General features: G+C 42.6%; 2 protein-coding genes and 1 pseudogene across 9 annotated transcripts in view; 1 reads left to right on the forward strand and 2 right to left on the reverse strand.

The window, feature by feature from the left end:
• LOC147025103 (uncharacterized) overlaps positions 1 to 8,899 on the reverse strand; it is a 67,535-nt gene extending 58,636 nt beyond the window's left edge. For 4 of the 8 annotated variants that reach the window (XM_085885731.1, XM_085885734.1, XM_085885729.1 and 1 more), the window contains exon 1: positions 1,026 to 1,313. Coding sequence is in view for 4 of the 8 variants with exons in the window: in XM_085885729.1 (XP_085741855.1) it covers positions 1,026 to 1,089 (64 nt within the window). In the remaining 4 variants the exon portion in view is untranslated. Of the gene's footprint in view, positions 1 to 1,025; positions 1,314 to 8,722 lie in introns of those variants that run through there. The other 4 variants (XM_085885735.1, XM_085885728.1, XM_085885730.1 and 1 more) reach the window with 3 other exon arrangements.
• On the forward strand, positions 8,382 to 8,522 carry LOC147025107 (signal recognition particle RNA; annotated as a pseudogene).
• Positions 8,900 to 13,312: 4,413 nt separating the features above from the next.
• LOC147025108 (uncharacterized) overlaps positions 13,313 to 16,363 on the reverse strand; it is a 125,055-nt gene continuing 122,004 nt past the window's right edge. Inside the window, exon 4 of the mRNA XM_085885727.1 lies at positions 13,313 to 14,398. Within this exon, the coding sequence (XP_085741853.1) occupies positions 14,277 to 14,398 (122 nt within the window). The 3' untranslated portion in view covers positions 13,313 to 14,276. The remainder of the gene's footprint in view (positions 14,399 to 16,363) is intronic.

The raw sequence follows: 16,363 nt of genomic DNA on the forward strand, positions 1-16,363 counted from the left end.
TACATTGTAATAAATGAAGGGCCCCTTTGGGGGTTTACATTGTAATAAATAGATGGCCCCTTAGGGGGTTTACATTGTAATAAATAGGATGGCCTCTTAGGGGGTTTAAATTGTAATAAATGAAGGGCCCCTTAGGGGGTTTACATTGTAATAAATAGGATGGCCCCTTAGAGGGTTTACATTGTAATAAATAGATGGCCCCTTAGGGGGTTTACATTGTAATAAATAGGATGGCCCCTTTGGGGGTTCACATTGTAATAAATAGGATGGCCCCTTAGAGGGTTTACATTGTAATAAATAGATGGCCCCTTAGGGGGTTTACATTGTAATAAATAGGATGGCCTCTTAGGGGGTTTACATTGTAATAAATGAAGGGCCCCTTAGGGGGTTTACATTGTAATAAATGAAGGGCCCCTTAGGGGGTTTACATTGTAATAAATAGGATGGCCCCTTTGGGGGGTTCACATTGTAATAAATAGGATGGCCTCTTCGGGGGTTTACATTGTAATAAATAGGATGGCCCCTTTGGGGGGTTCACATTGTAATAAATAGGATGGCCCCTTAGAGGGTTTACATTGTAATAAATAGATGGCCCCTTAGGGGGTTTACATTGTAATAAATAGGATGGCCCCTTTGGGGGGTTCACATTGTAATAAATAGGATGGCCCCTTAGAGGGTTTACATTGTAATAAATAGATGGCCCCTTAGGGGGTTTACATTGTAATAAATCGATGGCCCCTTATGCATCTTCGTAACAAATCAGTTTGGCAAAAATCGTAAATTACTTTTCTTTTTCACGCAATTAACTCATTTTAACGCATAAAGTACACACGTGTTTCAATACAAACCATTCGCGTACTGAAGATAAACAGACAACAAAAGATGTAAGAGGACACACACACACACTGTGACAAAACCAAGATGAACAGGTGATCAATTGCGCTCCGGTAAACACGTATTGAATATTGATCAAAGATCATCTCGCCTTCCACAAGACCGGGCCATCGGGACGGGACGGGACGTACCTGCTTGTTCCGCACCTGCAGTCTGCGACTCCCAGGTGTCCGATTCTAATTTCAGAACATCCATCTATCCCGCATCAACTTCGATTCCATTGACAACCACCGATGACAGACAAAACGTCCGTCTTGTACGTGCCGTTGTTTTTTTTTATATTATTCATTCCCATTTCATGTCATTCATTCACCAGACACGAAAGGATCTCCGGATCCCAAATCAATATGATTACCCCGGGCAAACAAAGACTATGAGAAGGAAATGTCGACTCGGAAACTCGGAAATGAATAAATGTATAAAAAGCACAACCTCTGTTGCCTCGACTCACATCCTCGTGCTCTGCTTTTCATTATACCGTCATGGAAAAATACATTTGCACAACATTTGAACAGCTCGTGCAGTTTTTCAGAGGACGCTGATGGAACCGATAGGTTTTCAGAGCTATCCCATAATGCCGTGCGCGCCGCCTTATTGGATGTATTCACTTCCCTGGCAACGATAGCATCAGCATCAGCATCAGCAGCTCTACCCTGGCAACGAAAGCATCAGCAGCAGCTCTACAATTGAGCACGATTATCTCATTATTCTGACTTGCTGCAACGGAAGGTTACGCTAATTAATTATTGGGCCTTGTTTACCTTGGCAACCGATAAGGCGCCCAAGCACTGCATCATGGAAACTGAAATCTCTCGAAATGATAAGTAGGGAGGACGAAGAAAGTAGCGTACCATACAAGTTCTTGGACCTCTGTTCTTACTGAACCTTCATAAATGCAGACCTCTTACAGCCTTGAGCCAGTGTGCTTGTACGTCACACACTTAGCTTTTTGAGGATGATTAACTACTCTTCAAGAAAATGTCGCGTAAGGATAGGATCACCGCTGAGAACTCCAAGATGACCTGTCAAGCTTCCGTTGCTTGAGCAGTGGGAGAACAGGTGGCGGATGGAATTTAATCTGTTGAAAATTCACTTTCATTTGTCATTCCAAACTAGGAGGACCAAACAGACTCATAGGACAGAGTAGTCCCTGCTCAAGCAGATCGACCCCTCAGAACACTCATGAGAACTGCAAGTTCCTTGGTGTCACCTTCATAGATAACCTGACATCAGTAGCATGAACTCCATATCTCCAGAAGGAAGCACAGCAAGGAGAACAAGTCCAGAGAAGGGCCGCTATATTCGTCTGTGGTATCTATGGTGATAAGACGCCAGGATGTGTGGAGAAAATGTTGAGTGACGTCAGATGGAGAAGCCTGGAGGAAAGGAAGACCATCAGGCTTGATACACTGTACAACATCAACAATGGCTTGGTGGAGACTGGAGATCAGCAAGTCCGAGTATTTACAATATGGTGATGCAAGAACTCAAGGATCTCAATGCTTTTTCCAAGAGATGACTGACCCGGCACTTTCCAAGAGCCCGGCACTCAGACAATTTTTCTTTCCCCCAGACCCTCCGTAATTGGATCCAGGTCGTCAGGTACCACCATCATGGACCACGACCTCTTCGTTGGAGTCATTCAAAACACAGTTCAATCAAATTTAATCCAGATGCATGCGCATCATTACCGTCATATACTCGCAGTCATGAACCTGCTCCATGAGCAGCTGGTTCATTATAACAGAAGAAAAAGAAAAGAAACAGAAGAATAATCAGTGGAAGAAGATGCCTCTTCCAGCATGTTCAAATTCCACCAACATGTCTCTTCAGTGCCGTAGTTAACAAGACCTGGTGAAGGAGGAGGAGGAGGTGGAGATTGGGACCATCCTCTGTGCAGAGTGTCAGTGCTGCCTGAGCAGTCTCCTTGGTTATTGGGCACAATCCTGGACGGGTCGCCACTCCGACAGTATACCAGCAAGTTGGCACTCATTTTGCCGACCTCAGAAGGATGACAGGCCAAGTTAACTCCACCTGGTATAAATTCAACAGCCGAGCGGGATTTGAACTCAGGAACCTGGGATCCAAAGCCCACCACCCTAACCATTAAGCCAACACCAGGCATAAGACCTGGTGACCTCCCAAATGCTCAATGTGATCAAGAGAACATTTACTTGCCTGAGTAAAAGGAGTTACCCTTTGCTGTTAAAGACCCTCATATGGCAGTTGAATATGGTGGTTTACTTGCATTGAATATGGTCGTTGAAAAAGCAATGACCCATGAGTCAGGTCGAAGTGGAGCTGCTGTGATTCTAGTCTGGGGAGAAACAGTCGTCGAGTACAGTCCACAAGTTGTTGTATATGCAATCGGAGACAGTTAGCTGACTGAGAGGTGGAGGGAAACATACCCCAAACAGTTGCCGATTCAGGACTGAATAATGTTGTGGGGAAGGGGGGTGGGGGTTCATAGTAAGACTGGAAAGTGCAACATGGTCATGCGTTTTGAGTAGGTTAGATTGTCATATAACAGGGACCTGTCAGAGTAAGTCGTTTTTATACACGTGACGCTGAAGATGCAGCATATGTAATTTATAGAAAGGGTAATATTGTATGCATAAACTCTCGTTTGTGGGCAGAGTCAGATGAGGAAACCGCATCGCAAAAAGGCCGTTACAATCTGTCTGGCCAGTGTGTGCCCCAGCCACAGCGGAGTAATGCACTACACAGCCTGGAAGTAGGCAATGGATTTATTTTTATTGGGGCTGTCCCACCCATAAGGAGTGGTTCGAAAGAAGGATGAAGTTGGAGAGAAAGGACACACCAGAGAGCTCCTGGCATGCAGGAGGATTGTTGGGTGAAGGAGAAGCGCCTACAGAGAGGGTCATGAGGGCCAATTCAAGGTGCTCGTCCCGAGGTGCTACTTCTTCGTTGGTGTACGTTGCTGGTTCACATCATTCTTGGCTTCCTTCATCGTTGGCTTCCTTCATCGTTGGCTCATTTCATATCTGGCTTGCCGTTTCGCTCCTGCATTGAAAACGGGCGACAGGGAGTTCTGCATCTACACCACACAGTCAAAGGAAAGTCCTCGGCTGCAATTTTAATATTTATACAAGTGTGATCTGTGGTGCCTCGTGTGGGTTAGGTTTTATTCATTTCATTGTATACAAGTTTGTGTGTTCCCTTCTCTGTCGTGTCTGTTGATTCTCCTGGTTTGTTCAAAACTGCTCGTCTCATCCACATTTTCCCCCATATTCATCTAATAAATAAAATAAGTCGTCTGTCTGTCTGTCCACATTTTTTGCAAAGACCACTGGGCCAACAACCACCACATTCGGCACACAGACCAAATCTGACTCAGGGAATGTCCTCAGGGCATTTTCATCCACCACCAACCTCAGCCTTTAAAGACCCTGAAGACCTTTTAAGACACTGGAAACCCTAATATAAAGACCCCTTATGACCTCAAAGACTCTTTCATACCTCAATTATCCTGAAGACCCCAAAGACCTTTTAAAACCCTTCAGACCCATAAGATCTCTTACACACTTCAGACAGATTAGACAGTTTGGACCCTTGACCATTTAGAGCTTGAGAGCACTTGGACCTTTGTAGACTCTTTTTGAGATGTTTGAGAGTTGAGACCCTTTCGACCCCTGAGACGCTAACAATTGTAACGTACCCTTTAGACCATCTCGAACCTTTTAAGTGCACACCACACAAACATTGATCGTCTTCTTATGAAACACAGACTACACATATTTCACCAAGTAATGCACAAACTCGACCCACCCATTGGGTGGGAACTGCTATCGATAATAATTAATTAGTCGGGAGGCCACCGGGAAATTTGCCTGGAAATATTTTTTAACTTCTTTAAAAAAAAAAAAGTAATTAAGAGAGGTGGGAGGGGATGGGAAGGGGAGTGGAGTAGGAGGAGGTGGGAAGAGGGAGGAGAAGGGAGTCTGGAAGGGGAAGGGATGGAGAAGGAGTTCAGAGAGAGGGGAGGGTGGTGGGAAGAGGAGGGAGGGCAAGGGGTGGGGTGGGAGTCTGGAGGGAAAGGGGGTGGGATGGGCGGAGGGACCCAGCATTGCCCGGCAACACCAGATACCTTTGCTAGCTATAAAGAAACCTTTAAAAAGGTAAGAAGCGTGTTCAATCCATCTGCTTCCCATGCATGTTCTGTCAATTTTGACTCATTTGGAGATCGGTAAAGTTAGAGAATAATTGAATGCAGTCATAGGTTAGAAACCGATCAGCCATTTCCTGGGACAAAGGATCCCGGTGTTGAGGCATATCACATTAGTGAGCCTCAGATGTGGCAATATTTTGCTTTCTTGTGGTAATCAATAATTAATATCACGAAATGCTATGGTAAGATTGTGGATTCCAATCTTCAGGGAGTGCTTCAACCAGAGTGCAGAGTTTTGATCCATCAATGGATGTATCCGCACCACAGTCAAAGACCATACATCCACATCAGGGCTTTTTTTTGAGTGCATCATGTTTTTATTCCGTTCTGCCAGCCTATGAAGCTTTATAACCTCAGCACAGTTTGGTGTGAGTTTTCTGGGAACACCATGTTCAGGTGTTCCACACAACCATGTTACAAAATCTAATTCACTTGCTTGAATGAGCTTTGCAAGCACAAACTCATCTAGGATTCAACATGGGTAGGGTTCATAGGTCTTAATTTTCACCTCTTCAAACTACTTACTCAATCACAGAGTCTAATGAAAACACCTGGAGATGAAGTCAGAGGGAACACGAGCCTCGGTGACATCTCTTGCTCTGCATTTAAACTCATTGAAGATACTCAAGTCGAAGAAGGGGAGCATGTTACTTTTGAGCTTTTATAAACTACCATACGTTTTGGCCTATAAGTTGACATGGAGTACAAGTCGAATTGGCTAATTTTCCCATTTATCTTTCCTTCATTCTTAGATAAATCCAGGTCTGCTGAGAGTGAAGAGGCTGCTGCCTACCGATCAGAGGGATGAGAGATGGTACGGTAGAGGGTGGAGTCATCAGCAAAGAGATAAAGAGGATTTTCCAGGGAATCTGAGAGATCATTGATGAAAACCAGAAAAAGCACAGGGCCAAGAACACTGCCTTGAGGAACTCCAGCCTGGACGGGAAGAGAAGATGAGAGAATTCCATTAAGAGCCTTGACAGAAGAGGAAGTCCACGAGCCATGAGTGGAGATTGTCTTGGATACCATAAGAAGAGAGATTGGTGAGCAGTTCGAGATACCAGACCGTATCGAAAGCTCATGATATGTCTGGGGAGATGGCTCTGATCTCATCTTTGGCATTGAGGACCTCCATCCATTGTTGGGAAAGCAGAAGTGGAATTGTCAAGAGTTGAGTGACCTGGTCTAAATCAAAATTGAAGGTCCGAAATCAAGCCATTGGAGAAGAGAAAGGATTTGATGTCTGAAGCGATGACGATTCCATGACCTTGCTAATCATTGGTAGCAGGCTAATTGGTCTGTAGTTGCAAGGATCTGTTTTTGCACCTTTTTTCTGCAGAGCAGTGATGTTTGCTGATTTCCAAGCAGATGGCAGATGACCTTGAGCAAATGAGAGGGTGAATAGAACAGAGAGAGGGTGAGCAAGAGCAACAGAGCAGGTTTTTTTAGAAAATGAGGGCTGATGCCATTTGGACCGGTTGCAGAATAAGAGTCGAGGTTTGACATCATGACAGTTTATAGATGGGTAAAGATTTTGAACCCAGGCTAAACAGCTGAGAGCCCACCCAGCCAGAATATCATTTTATAGAAAGCTACACCAATGTCTCTTTCCCCCTTCTCCCTCACCTCATTTTATTTGTTAGTTGTTGGTTTATTCCTTTTCCTTTTCATTCCCACTTTCCCCTTTTTCTTCTTGCTGTGTTTCATTCAGTTTGCTCACCTCCACATTTCCTCACCCACACTGTGCTCTCTCTTTCCCACTCTGCTCTTGGCATTTCCCCCTTTACATTTTGTTCCCTTCCATTCTGCTCTCGCTCTTCCATCAGCCTCGATCATGTGTACAAAAACGCCCCATCCAAATGCTGTTGCTACAACGTGGGTTGTTGTTTCCTCCTTTAAAGTACATAGGTTGAGACAAAACAATGGATAATGCATCAACTGTTCTGCAACCAAACTATATATATTTTTATAAAAAAAACAACAAACAGGTTCTTTTTCTTTTTTTCACACCATAAAAGAAAAAACATGTAATTATGTAAAAAAAAAATATATATATATATATATATATATATATATGTATATATATATATATATATATATATATATATATATATATATATATATATATATATATATATATATATATATATATATATACACATACAGGAAGTCGTCGACTTACGACCTATGTGACTTACAACTGTTCGACTTGACGACCAGGACCACTTTACGACAAGAATGCTCCGCATCTCCGCCCAAGTGCGGGCGATTGCATGAAGGGAAGCCGGCGTTGAAACGATCGCTCCACGGGACGCTGCGTGCGACATCCGTTCCGTGTTTTGCAAACCGTCCAAGCGCGGACGATTGCATGATGGGAAGTCGGCGTTGAAACGATCCATTTTTTTATGTTTTGTATTTTATTAATTTAGTACTTTTTGTAACTACTGTAAAATGCTTTTCTATTTTTTGTATGTTTTTGCAAATATTAAACCAATTGTACTGTAGTATGTGCAGTGTTTGACTTAAACCGGACGAACGTAAAAACGTGATACAGTAACAATAAAAATGTTTTTTGTAACCATGGTTATAACAATAATGAACAAAGAAAATGTTGATAAAATATGACTTACAGATGATTACTATATCATTATACATACGGTAATTTTTGCATAGGCCAATACAGTACCTAGGCCTGTCCACTATAAATAAAGGTAAAAATAAAGGTTGACCGACTTACGACCGATCGGTCGGAACCGATCATAGTCGTAAGGCAACGGCTACCTGTATGTATATATGTATATATGTATATATGTATATATGTATATATGTATGTATGTATGTATATATGTATATATGTATATATGTATGTATGTATGTATGTATGTATGTATGTATGTATGTATGTATGTATGTATGTGTATGTGTATGTGTATGTGTATGTGTATGTGTATGTGTATGTGTATGTGTATGTGTATGTGTATGTGTATGTGTATGTGTATGTGTATGTGTATGTGTATGTATATGTGTATGTGTATGTGTATGTGTATGTGTATGTGTATGTGTATGTGTATGTATATGTATATATATATATATATATATATATATATATATATATATATATATATATATATATATATATGTATATATATATATATATATATATATATATATATATATATATATATATATATATATATATATATATATATATATATATATATATATATATATATATATATATATATATATATATATATATATATATATATATATATATATATATATATTTTCTCCACACACCGGGCGTAGTGGCGTGCGCCTGTAATCCGGCTACTCGGAGGCTTGGGTTGGAGGATCGCTTGAGGACGGGAGCTCTGCGCTCGGCCGCGCTATGAGAGGGTGTAGGGCAGCCCGGAATCATGGCGAAACCCAATCCTTATCCCTGTGTTGTAAGAGGAGACCAGGGTTGCGTCAGGAAGGGCATCCGGCGTAAAACCTGTGCCAAATCGGTATGCGGATCATAACGGATGATCCGCTGTGGTGACCCCTAATGGGAGCAGCTGAAAGACGAACAACATATATATTCCACACGTTGAAACCTTTCTGGTTAAAATGTCTCAGGTGAAAAATCATTTTTACCTGTTAACAAAAGCAGCTGTAAGTTGCTGCATAATGCTGCAGAACATTCCATTCAAACGCTCAGTGGCTTCTCTCTCGCTCTGACATGTTTGCTTCTGTTCCTCTCTCTCCAGCATCCGTTCCTCTCTCACCATATTTATCATTCGTTCTTGTAAACAAATATATTTGCCATCGCTTTCCTTTAAATATGCCATGAGGTCATATTTTTCTTGCCTTCTTGTCTTCCTTGGTATTCCTATATGTAAACAATGAAAGCAGTGATACAAAGCACAACTTATTCCATAATGCCCACAATTATTCCCACGTTTTTGTGGGGTTAGCCATGGAAAGTGTTTGGCGCAAGTCTCTCATGACAGGCTGACCAGGCCTGATGCTCGACTATGTAGTTAGGGCAGGAATATGGCCATGGTGCCAGCAATAGCTCGCCTACTCTTCGCGAAGGACACGGTGGGATCTCTAACATCCACCAACTGATGCCGGGAGATGGGACACCCATAACGTCCATCCGAGGGACGGCGCATACATTGATGAATCACCCTGCTTGTGAAACACCGGGATTGCAGTTTACAGCTTTGTCTGGATTCAAACCCAGTCTAGACAGTTTATAGGCGAGTGTGCGTACCTCAAGGCCATCCTGTCAACCTTTATACAAAGCATAAGTCTGAAAAATTTGATTGGTATTTTTTTTTCAGGAGGTTGGGGGGGGGGTGGGCATTAACGTCCACCACCATGTCACGCTCCCCTCCCCCCGCCATCCTCCTTTAAACTAACCAAGAAGGAGACATGGTCTCAACTGGTGCTGCAACCAGCGTGACAGTATGGCTGGCAAATATCCATCTCTATAAAATTCTCCACAAATGTCAGCACAGATAAAAGAAACATTCATATCAAATGCTACATGCCATGTTCTCAAACTCGGGAGAGCGCGTACACCTGCCAGGCTGAAGTTTAAGTTTTGTATCTCACAGATAGACTGTATCTGCATCCTTACCTGAACCAAAATCGAATTGACTTTTCTCTGCCCATAACTTTTTGAGATGTCGTGTTATATATAGTTTTTGGCCCCATCTCTCAATGTTGAAGTATCACTTAAAAAATTTGTGTATCAGGATCTTCACCAAAATTGAATCAATTTGTCCTCGTCACAGACCCAACCTGCCAACCACATTTCATCCGAATCTGTCTATAACTTCTTGAGATATCCTGCTCTTAGCTTACAAAGAGACAGAAAAGTAGACATAACGTCTGTCCACCTTCAGTGGCAGAGGTACTTAACCCAAAACACGGCACAGTAATAATAAATAAATAGCAAATCCCTATTTCCATGACGAGGTACCAAAACCCGAACAGAGCCCTGAAGATACCCACTGATCTTATATTCAATGGACCCTACTGTTACGAGCCTGATTAGAGATGGATACAAGATTGAGGGGGGGAGGGAGGGAGGGTGGTGTTGCAAAATAAGCAATAAACTTGAAGCAGGAAGGATTTTTAAAAAATACTTGGGATAATTGAAGGTGGGAGATGTGGTCAGCAATGCCAAGATGTGCAGAACATGTCACTCTCCATCCTCACATGTGGATTCCCATTGGGGCTACCGCCGGTCTGGGCAGGTTCATGGTAATCGAGTGCTGGGCGGTTCAAGTTGCTACAGCGACCCTTCCAGCTCTTTTACTCTCTCTCTCCATTTCTTTCTGACTGATTTCAGCCTCTGTAGGCTGCCCCTTATAAATCCAGCGATTGGGCAGTGAGTCCCAGTGCCGACGACAGCATATCCCGACGTGCATGTGGCACAGCTCCTGGACTTCAAAACTGATGTCATTTCCTTCATCTCAGGTCATTTCCCATCCAAAAACATTATCTTCTTTACCCCCATTAAACCACCCCAAGCCCACTACTTTCTTTTTTTCCAGTTTTCTCTTCCATTTCCATGATTGAGAGCTTGTGGCAGTCTCCATTCACCATCGGTGTCTTCCCCTTGTCCTCATTATTTCCCACATCCCTTATTTCTCTGAGTCTCCCTCTATTTTATTCCTCAACCATGCTGTTTGTGTGCTCCCCTCACCCCTCCCCTCTCTTTCTACTGTTCTTTTTGTTCTGTTACATCCTGATCTGCTCAGTGTTCTAGCTCCTCCACGAACCTCAACACTATATACAACCCCACCTTCCTCGCCAAAAAAGGCCCAAGTTACTTGCTGGATATAGAAAGTGGGGGTTGAGTCAGGGGATGGGAGAGGGCTAAGAAGGGGAAGTGGAGACAGGTTGACACAGGCCTACTGAATGGGCTTGCAGTATAAAAATAATTTACAGGTGGCCTCACGTGCATCAATACGAAGCCCCACCTGTGAAAATGGAGGCTACAGTACAAATTTGAACAGCAGTGGTTCTCATTACACCACCAGGGCAGCCCTCCCACCCCCCAATCCCCACCCCAACCTCCATCCATTCCCTTGCATGTTACAATGCTTTGACTGTTACCATCATAGTTTGAAGAAATTTAATCTCAACATGACATTATCAGCTTGATTTCAAGTTTACATAGAAAGAAGAAAAAAAAAAATTCCATCATTCCTCTCATTAATAACCAATGAAATGTGTTTCTGTGAAAATTAACTTTCCCTGTACTTTAAAATACATTCATAAGCAAAAAAATAAAAAATAAAAAATAAAAAAACTGTGGAGAACTGCAGCGCTAAATCAGATAGAAAGTGAAAACTCACCACTTCCACTCGGTATAAATTCATGAATACAATGTTGCCGTAGGGCAGCAGCTTCCTCTGCCAGGTCCGAGTTCCTTGCCTTGCTGTCAGTACGAATGCAGCAGCCTCTGGCAAAGTGTGCTTGAGACGGAAAACATACATTGTATAGACATTGCTCAAGATGAGACTTCAATTTGGAAATACTGGCAAATTAAGAAACTAACAGTGGTTATTTGACCGTGACAGAATACCGATGCTCTTCCGGTTTTTTTGCTGGCACCCTCAGACCATGTGTATTTGCTTGAATCGCTTAACATTTGGGGTGACGGGAATGGTGATAAATCAATTTCTGCTCAGGAGATTATGATCCCCCTCTCAATGCCATATACTGAAAAAGAAGTTGACATTGAGAACAAAGTCTTCCTTTCATCCAAGGCCCATGAAACTATTTCTGGGCCCCTGTCCTGGACCAGTGGAGCAAAATCATTAAGTAAATTTAGCAGCAGGAGGAGGAGGGGGTCACTGTATGTATGCCAAGAGCTTTTAAAATATTTTTGGGCAGAAGTACGCAGTAAAATAAAATTGCCATTCAAGTCAGAAAGGCCCACTATATATTTTTTATAACTTCAAGGGTTTGAAGTAGTGGGTTTGGAAGTTTTTGCATATGAATTTCTCTGCAAACTACGTCATTATCCCCATGCTTTTTGACTAAAATTTTTTTTTTTAATGAGGGGATATTGAGGGGATATTAATGCCTTTGTCTGTCCGTCACAATATCTCCTCCAAAACTGTTGTGCATAAATACACCAAACTTGGTAGTTTTTATCACCACATGACAAAATGTGTGAGAGCGGTATTCATTTTGGCACTGCACCCAGGGGTGGGGTCAAAAGGTCAAATACCAAAACATGGGGCAATATCCCTGGGTGCTCACCTGGTAGCGGATGGATAAGATAACCAGGGAACCACTGGTAGGCATGGATGACCCACAAAATATGTAACGGAGAAGAAAGTAAATACCTATGGATTTTTTTTTAATGCCGTGAACAAACTTTGGTACATTACGGGTGATGAAGGCGGTGGTCAAATTTCATCGGAGTTGTGTGTGTAGTTTCTGAAAAGAATGCAAATGCATATTTTGGGGGAAAACACCTCCCCCTTACACCTCCTTGGAGCCCGATTTTTCTAATGCCATGAACGTACTTCGGTACATCACGGGTGATTGTTGTAGTCAAGTTTCATCAGAATTGTATGCATAGTTTCTAAGAAGAAAGGAAATACCTACTTTGGGGAGCAACCTATGCCTGGTGTTGGGTTAATGGTTCGGGTGGTGGGCTTGGGATTCGAGGATCCTGAGTTCAAATCCCACTCGGCTATTTAATTAATACCAGCTGGGGTTGACTCTGCCAGTCATCCTTCTGGGGTTGGCAAAATGAGTGCCAGCTTGCTGGCATCCTATGTTGGAGTGGCGACCCATCCAGGGTTGTGTCGAATAACCAAGGAGACTGCTTAGGAAGCACCAACGCTCTGCACAGAGTATGGTCCCAATGGACGGATGGATGGGGGCAACCTCCGTAGACCCATTTCGGGCACGATTTTTTTTTTTTATTGCCATGAAAAAAAGTTTGGGACATACACGGTGATGAACGTTGTGGTAAAGTTTCATCGAAATCCTATGTGTAGTTTCAGAAAAGACGTTGCAAATATTTGTGGACTGACGGATGACGGCCATCCCATAAACTCCCCGGAAATATGTTCCAGGTGAGCTAAAAAAATGCAATTACGTGCACATTTTTTTTTCATAAAACTTTGTGTTTGCAATTACCATTGGGGGGGGGGGTGCATGAAATATGTAACTATTTTTTGGATTTGACCCCTGGAGCATGGCCAAGGTGGTGGGGACCAGGGGGTACAACATAAAAAAATTAAAACTCAAATTATGATATTGTAACTTTTTGCCATCTTTCAACTTTGCTTGAGTTGGGACGCATGGGGATTTGTGATGACATGCCATCAACTTCACTCTCGTTACAAGTTATTAGTAGTTGCCTTTCCAATAAACGTCAATAACTTTTTCTGCGAGGTCGAAAAATGCAAAGCTTATTTTTGATTTTTATAAAATCCTCCAAATGACGTTTCATGTGCATTATAATTCCGAAATAAAGGAGGAAAAAAAAACATCTGCTATGGATTGAGCAACTGTGCAGGGTGATTCACCAATGTGTGCGCCGTCCCTCAGATGGACGTTAAATGGGAATCCTGTCTGCCAGCATTGGTCGGTGGACATTAAACACCCCATGGTGTCCTTCGCGAAGAGTAGGCAGCTATTCGCCAGCACCAGAAACAAATTACAAATTCCTGCCTTAACCAGCAGGGAGCACTGCATCAGCAGCACGGTCACACTCACAGCAATGATGCAAACCAGCAAACACAGACTGCACACAAAATGATGATGAGCAACTGTATAAACTACATACTAGGCAAACTCTTACAAATCACCTACAGTATAACCATGATAGGAAAAGCTTCAAAACAATTCGAGCACATACAAGGCTTTTTTAGAATGCGAATTGCGTACCTTTGCACACCACTTGCATTGACAAGTTATTTTCCACAAAAATGACATTTATTGATATAATCTTTAACGTGAGATTCTAAATGAATTCTCAAAACGACCTGATTGAATAAAGTTGTTTAACAAAAAATTAGCACTTCTGCATTGTTTGCACCAAATTGATAATTATGTGCTTTTGAAAAAGGAATGACGTCACAGACCAAGTGGCACATTTTTACGGTCTCTGATCTTTTAGATGCTGCTTAAAATGACACTTCTGAGAAAATGTCCATATCAGTGTTCACACTTGTGTTGAACCTACTTTGGATTTGCATGTGAAGGTCTCAGGTTCTTTCCTTAGGCTTGTGTCAAGAACACTTTGTTTACTTTCCTTATCCTGGGAGCACAACGGTTCTTCTTCTCCTGGAAGCCCATCACACCCGCAAGCAAAAGTGAATATTAGCGAGGTTCAACATGAACGCTGTTTTTTTAAATTAATAGTTCACATGAATCGGTAAAACAGATATCCATGTGGGATAAGCCCATTCATGTGGGAGCAGCAAGTAATAGGCAAACAATGAGAGCAACAAGAGAATAGTTCGGCTTGGGTTTTGAAATGAGGCAAGAAGTAATGATTCGGACCACACAGAAAGGCCATTACACAGGTAAGATAAAAGCAAACAAAGAATTCTTATGAAAATGGCTTATGGGTTGACAAGGGGGTTAATTCGTCATTTCATGGTCAATGTAAGAATAAGATGTCCCTTAATTCCTAAAATTAGTGCTGCCAGGGACATTTGCACAGAGAGACTGCTGTCACCCTACAAGCCCTGTGTTCAACGTCTTCGCCATGTCCTTCTTGAGTCCCCCACCCCCAAGTAATGGAATCTTCTTCTTGGTGTGCCTGTTGGTGATTTTTCCATTTGCTCCTTCCTTTTCCTCACTTAATTCCTCACTACATGGCCAGTGACAGCAACTGGGGAGCACAGAGTGGTCAGCACGTGGCATCATTAAGGCTGTTATGCCGGTGTCGAAGGATCACGTGGATGGGAACATGGTGAATCAAAGGGTGCCGATGACGTGTTGCGCAAAGATTATTTGATTATTTCCTCAGCCGCATTCTCCCAGTTCGAGTTAGAGTAGCTGGCAGTTGTCGTCTGGAGCAGTCTTATTTCAGGCAGTCGTAGTTTGAGCTGCTGGAATTGTAGGGGCCAGCAGGACAATGCAGTAGAGCTAAGCCCCTCAGGTTGTAGTTTGAGCCACTGTGCTTCTTCTTCCTTCTTTTTTTAACCCCATTAACTCTCCCCAGCAGTCCGCAAACAATGGGATGGATCATATGCCTGTGCACTCCCAATCCTTGCTTACTGCCAAATCGTCTGCCACAATCCATACATTCATTTCCAGCCATTGAACCTTTAGTAGGCTCTTGTTCCTCGTAGGCCTCGCCAGGAGTCACCATTACTGCAGTCACATGCTCAGGTAAAGAAAGAAACAAGGGCCCTGCCAAATCTGTTTCCTGATTTGCCTCTTGGCAAATGTTCATTTCAGTTAGAGATTCTTCATGAAGCTCATCTTCCTCGTCCATCTCCTTCTTGCCTCCAATCCAATAATCATCCAATGGTTCATGCCCCACTAAACATTGCTCAAATTCAAACTCCCTCTCAAGTGGCACAATTTCTGGAGTATCCTTCTCAACCACTGGATCAAAAGAAGACTGACAAAGTCTCTCACAGAGTTCAGCACGGTTTTCACTGCAAAAAGTCCAGTATTTGGCAATTCACCTTCGTCATGCAATTTACCCAGCTGTTTCTCAATATCTCTTTCTGATGAATCTATCGGTCTGACAACTGGAGGGGATTCCTGGGGTAAATCAGCCACTGCAAGTTCATCCAATGAAAAATTCTGAGCATCATCTTCATCATTAGTATCCTCAACATTCGCACTGAGTGGGGGCATCATCTCCTCAATGCTTGCACTCGACTCACCCTGGTTTGATTAAAGATGAGCCTCTTGCTCAATCAACAGGAAGCCACAGTTGCTGCAACTCTCCAACTCAACACATCCTTCCTGGGATTGATCCAATCCTGGCTCAACAAAACAAACTTCAAGATCTGCCTTTTTGTAAGTGCCAAGTTCAGGAAGCAATGCTTCAGGAAGGTCACTTTCATCACCCAGGACCTTCGCAACTTCAATGTCATTTTCCTTCACAGCATCCAATTCTATACAATCACTCCCTACTGTACAATCATCAAAAAACATTTCTGGTGATCCATTCTCAACTACAGCTGCACCATCTCCATTACAACAGCGAGAAGCACAAAACTTGTCATAACCTTCTGCATTGGCATCACTTCCACAAGATTCATGAACAGTGAGTAATTGGCCTTC

This window comes from Eptatretus burgeri, chromosome 6 (assembly GCF_056783735.1).
Source record: "Eptatretus burgeri isolate ZD-2024b chromosome 6, Ebu_testis_v1, whole genome shotgun sequence".
Lineage (NCBI taxonomy): Eukaryota > Metazoa > Chordata > Myxini > Myxiniformes > Myxinidae > Eptatretus > Eptatretus burgeri.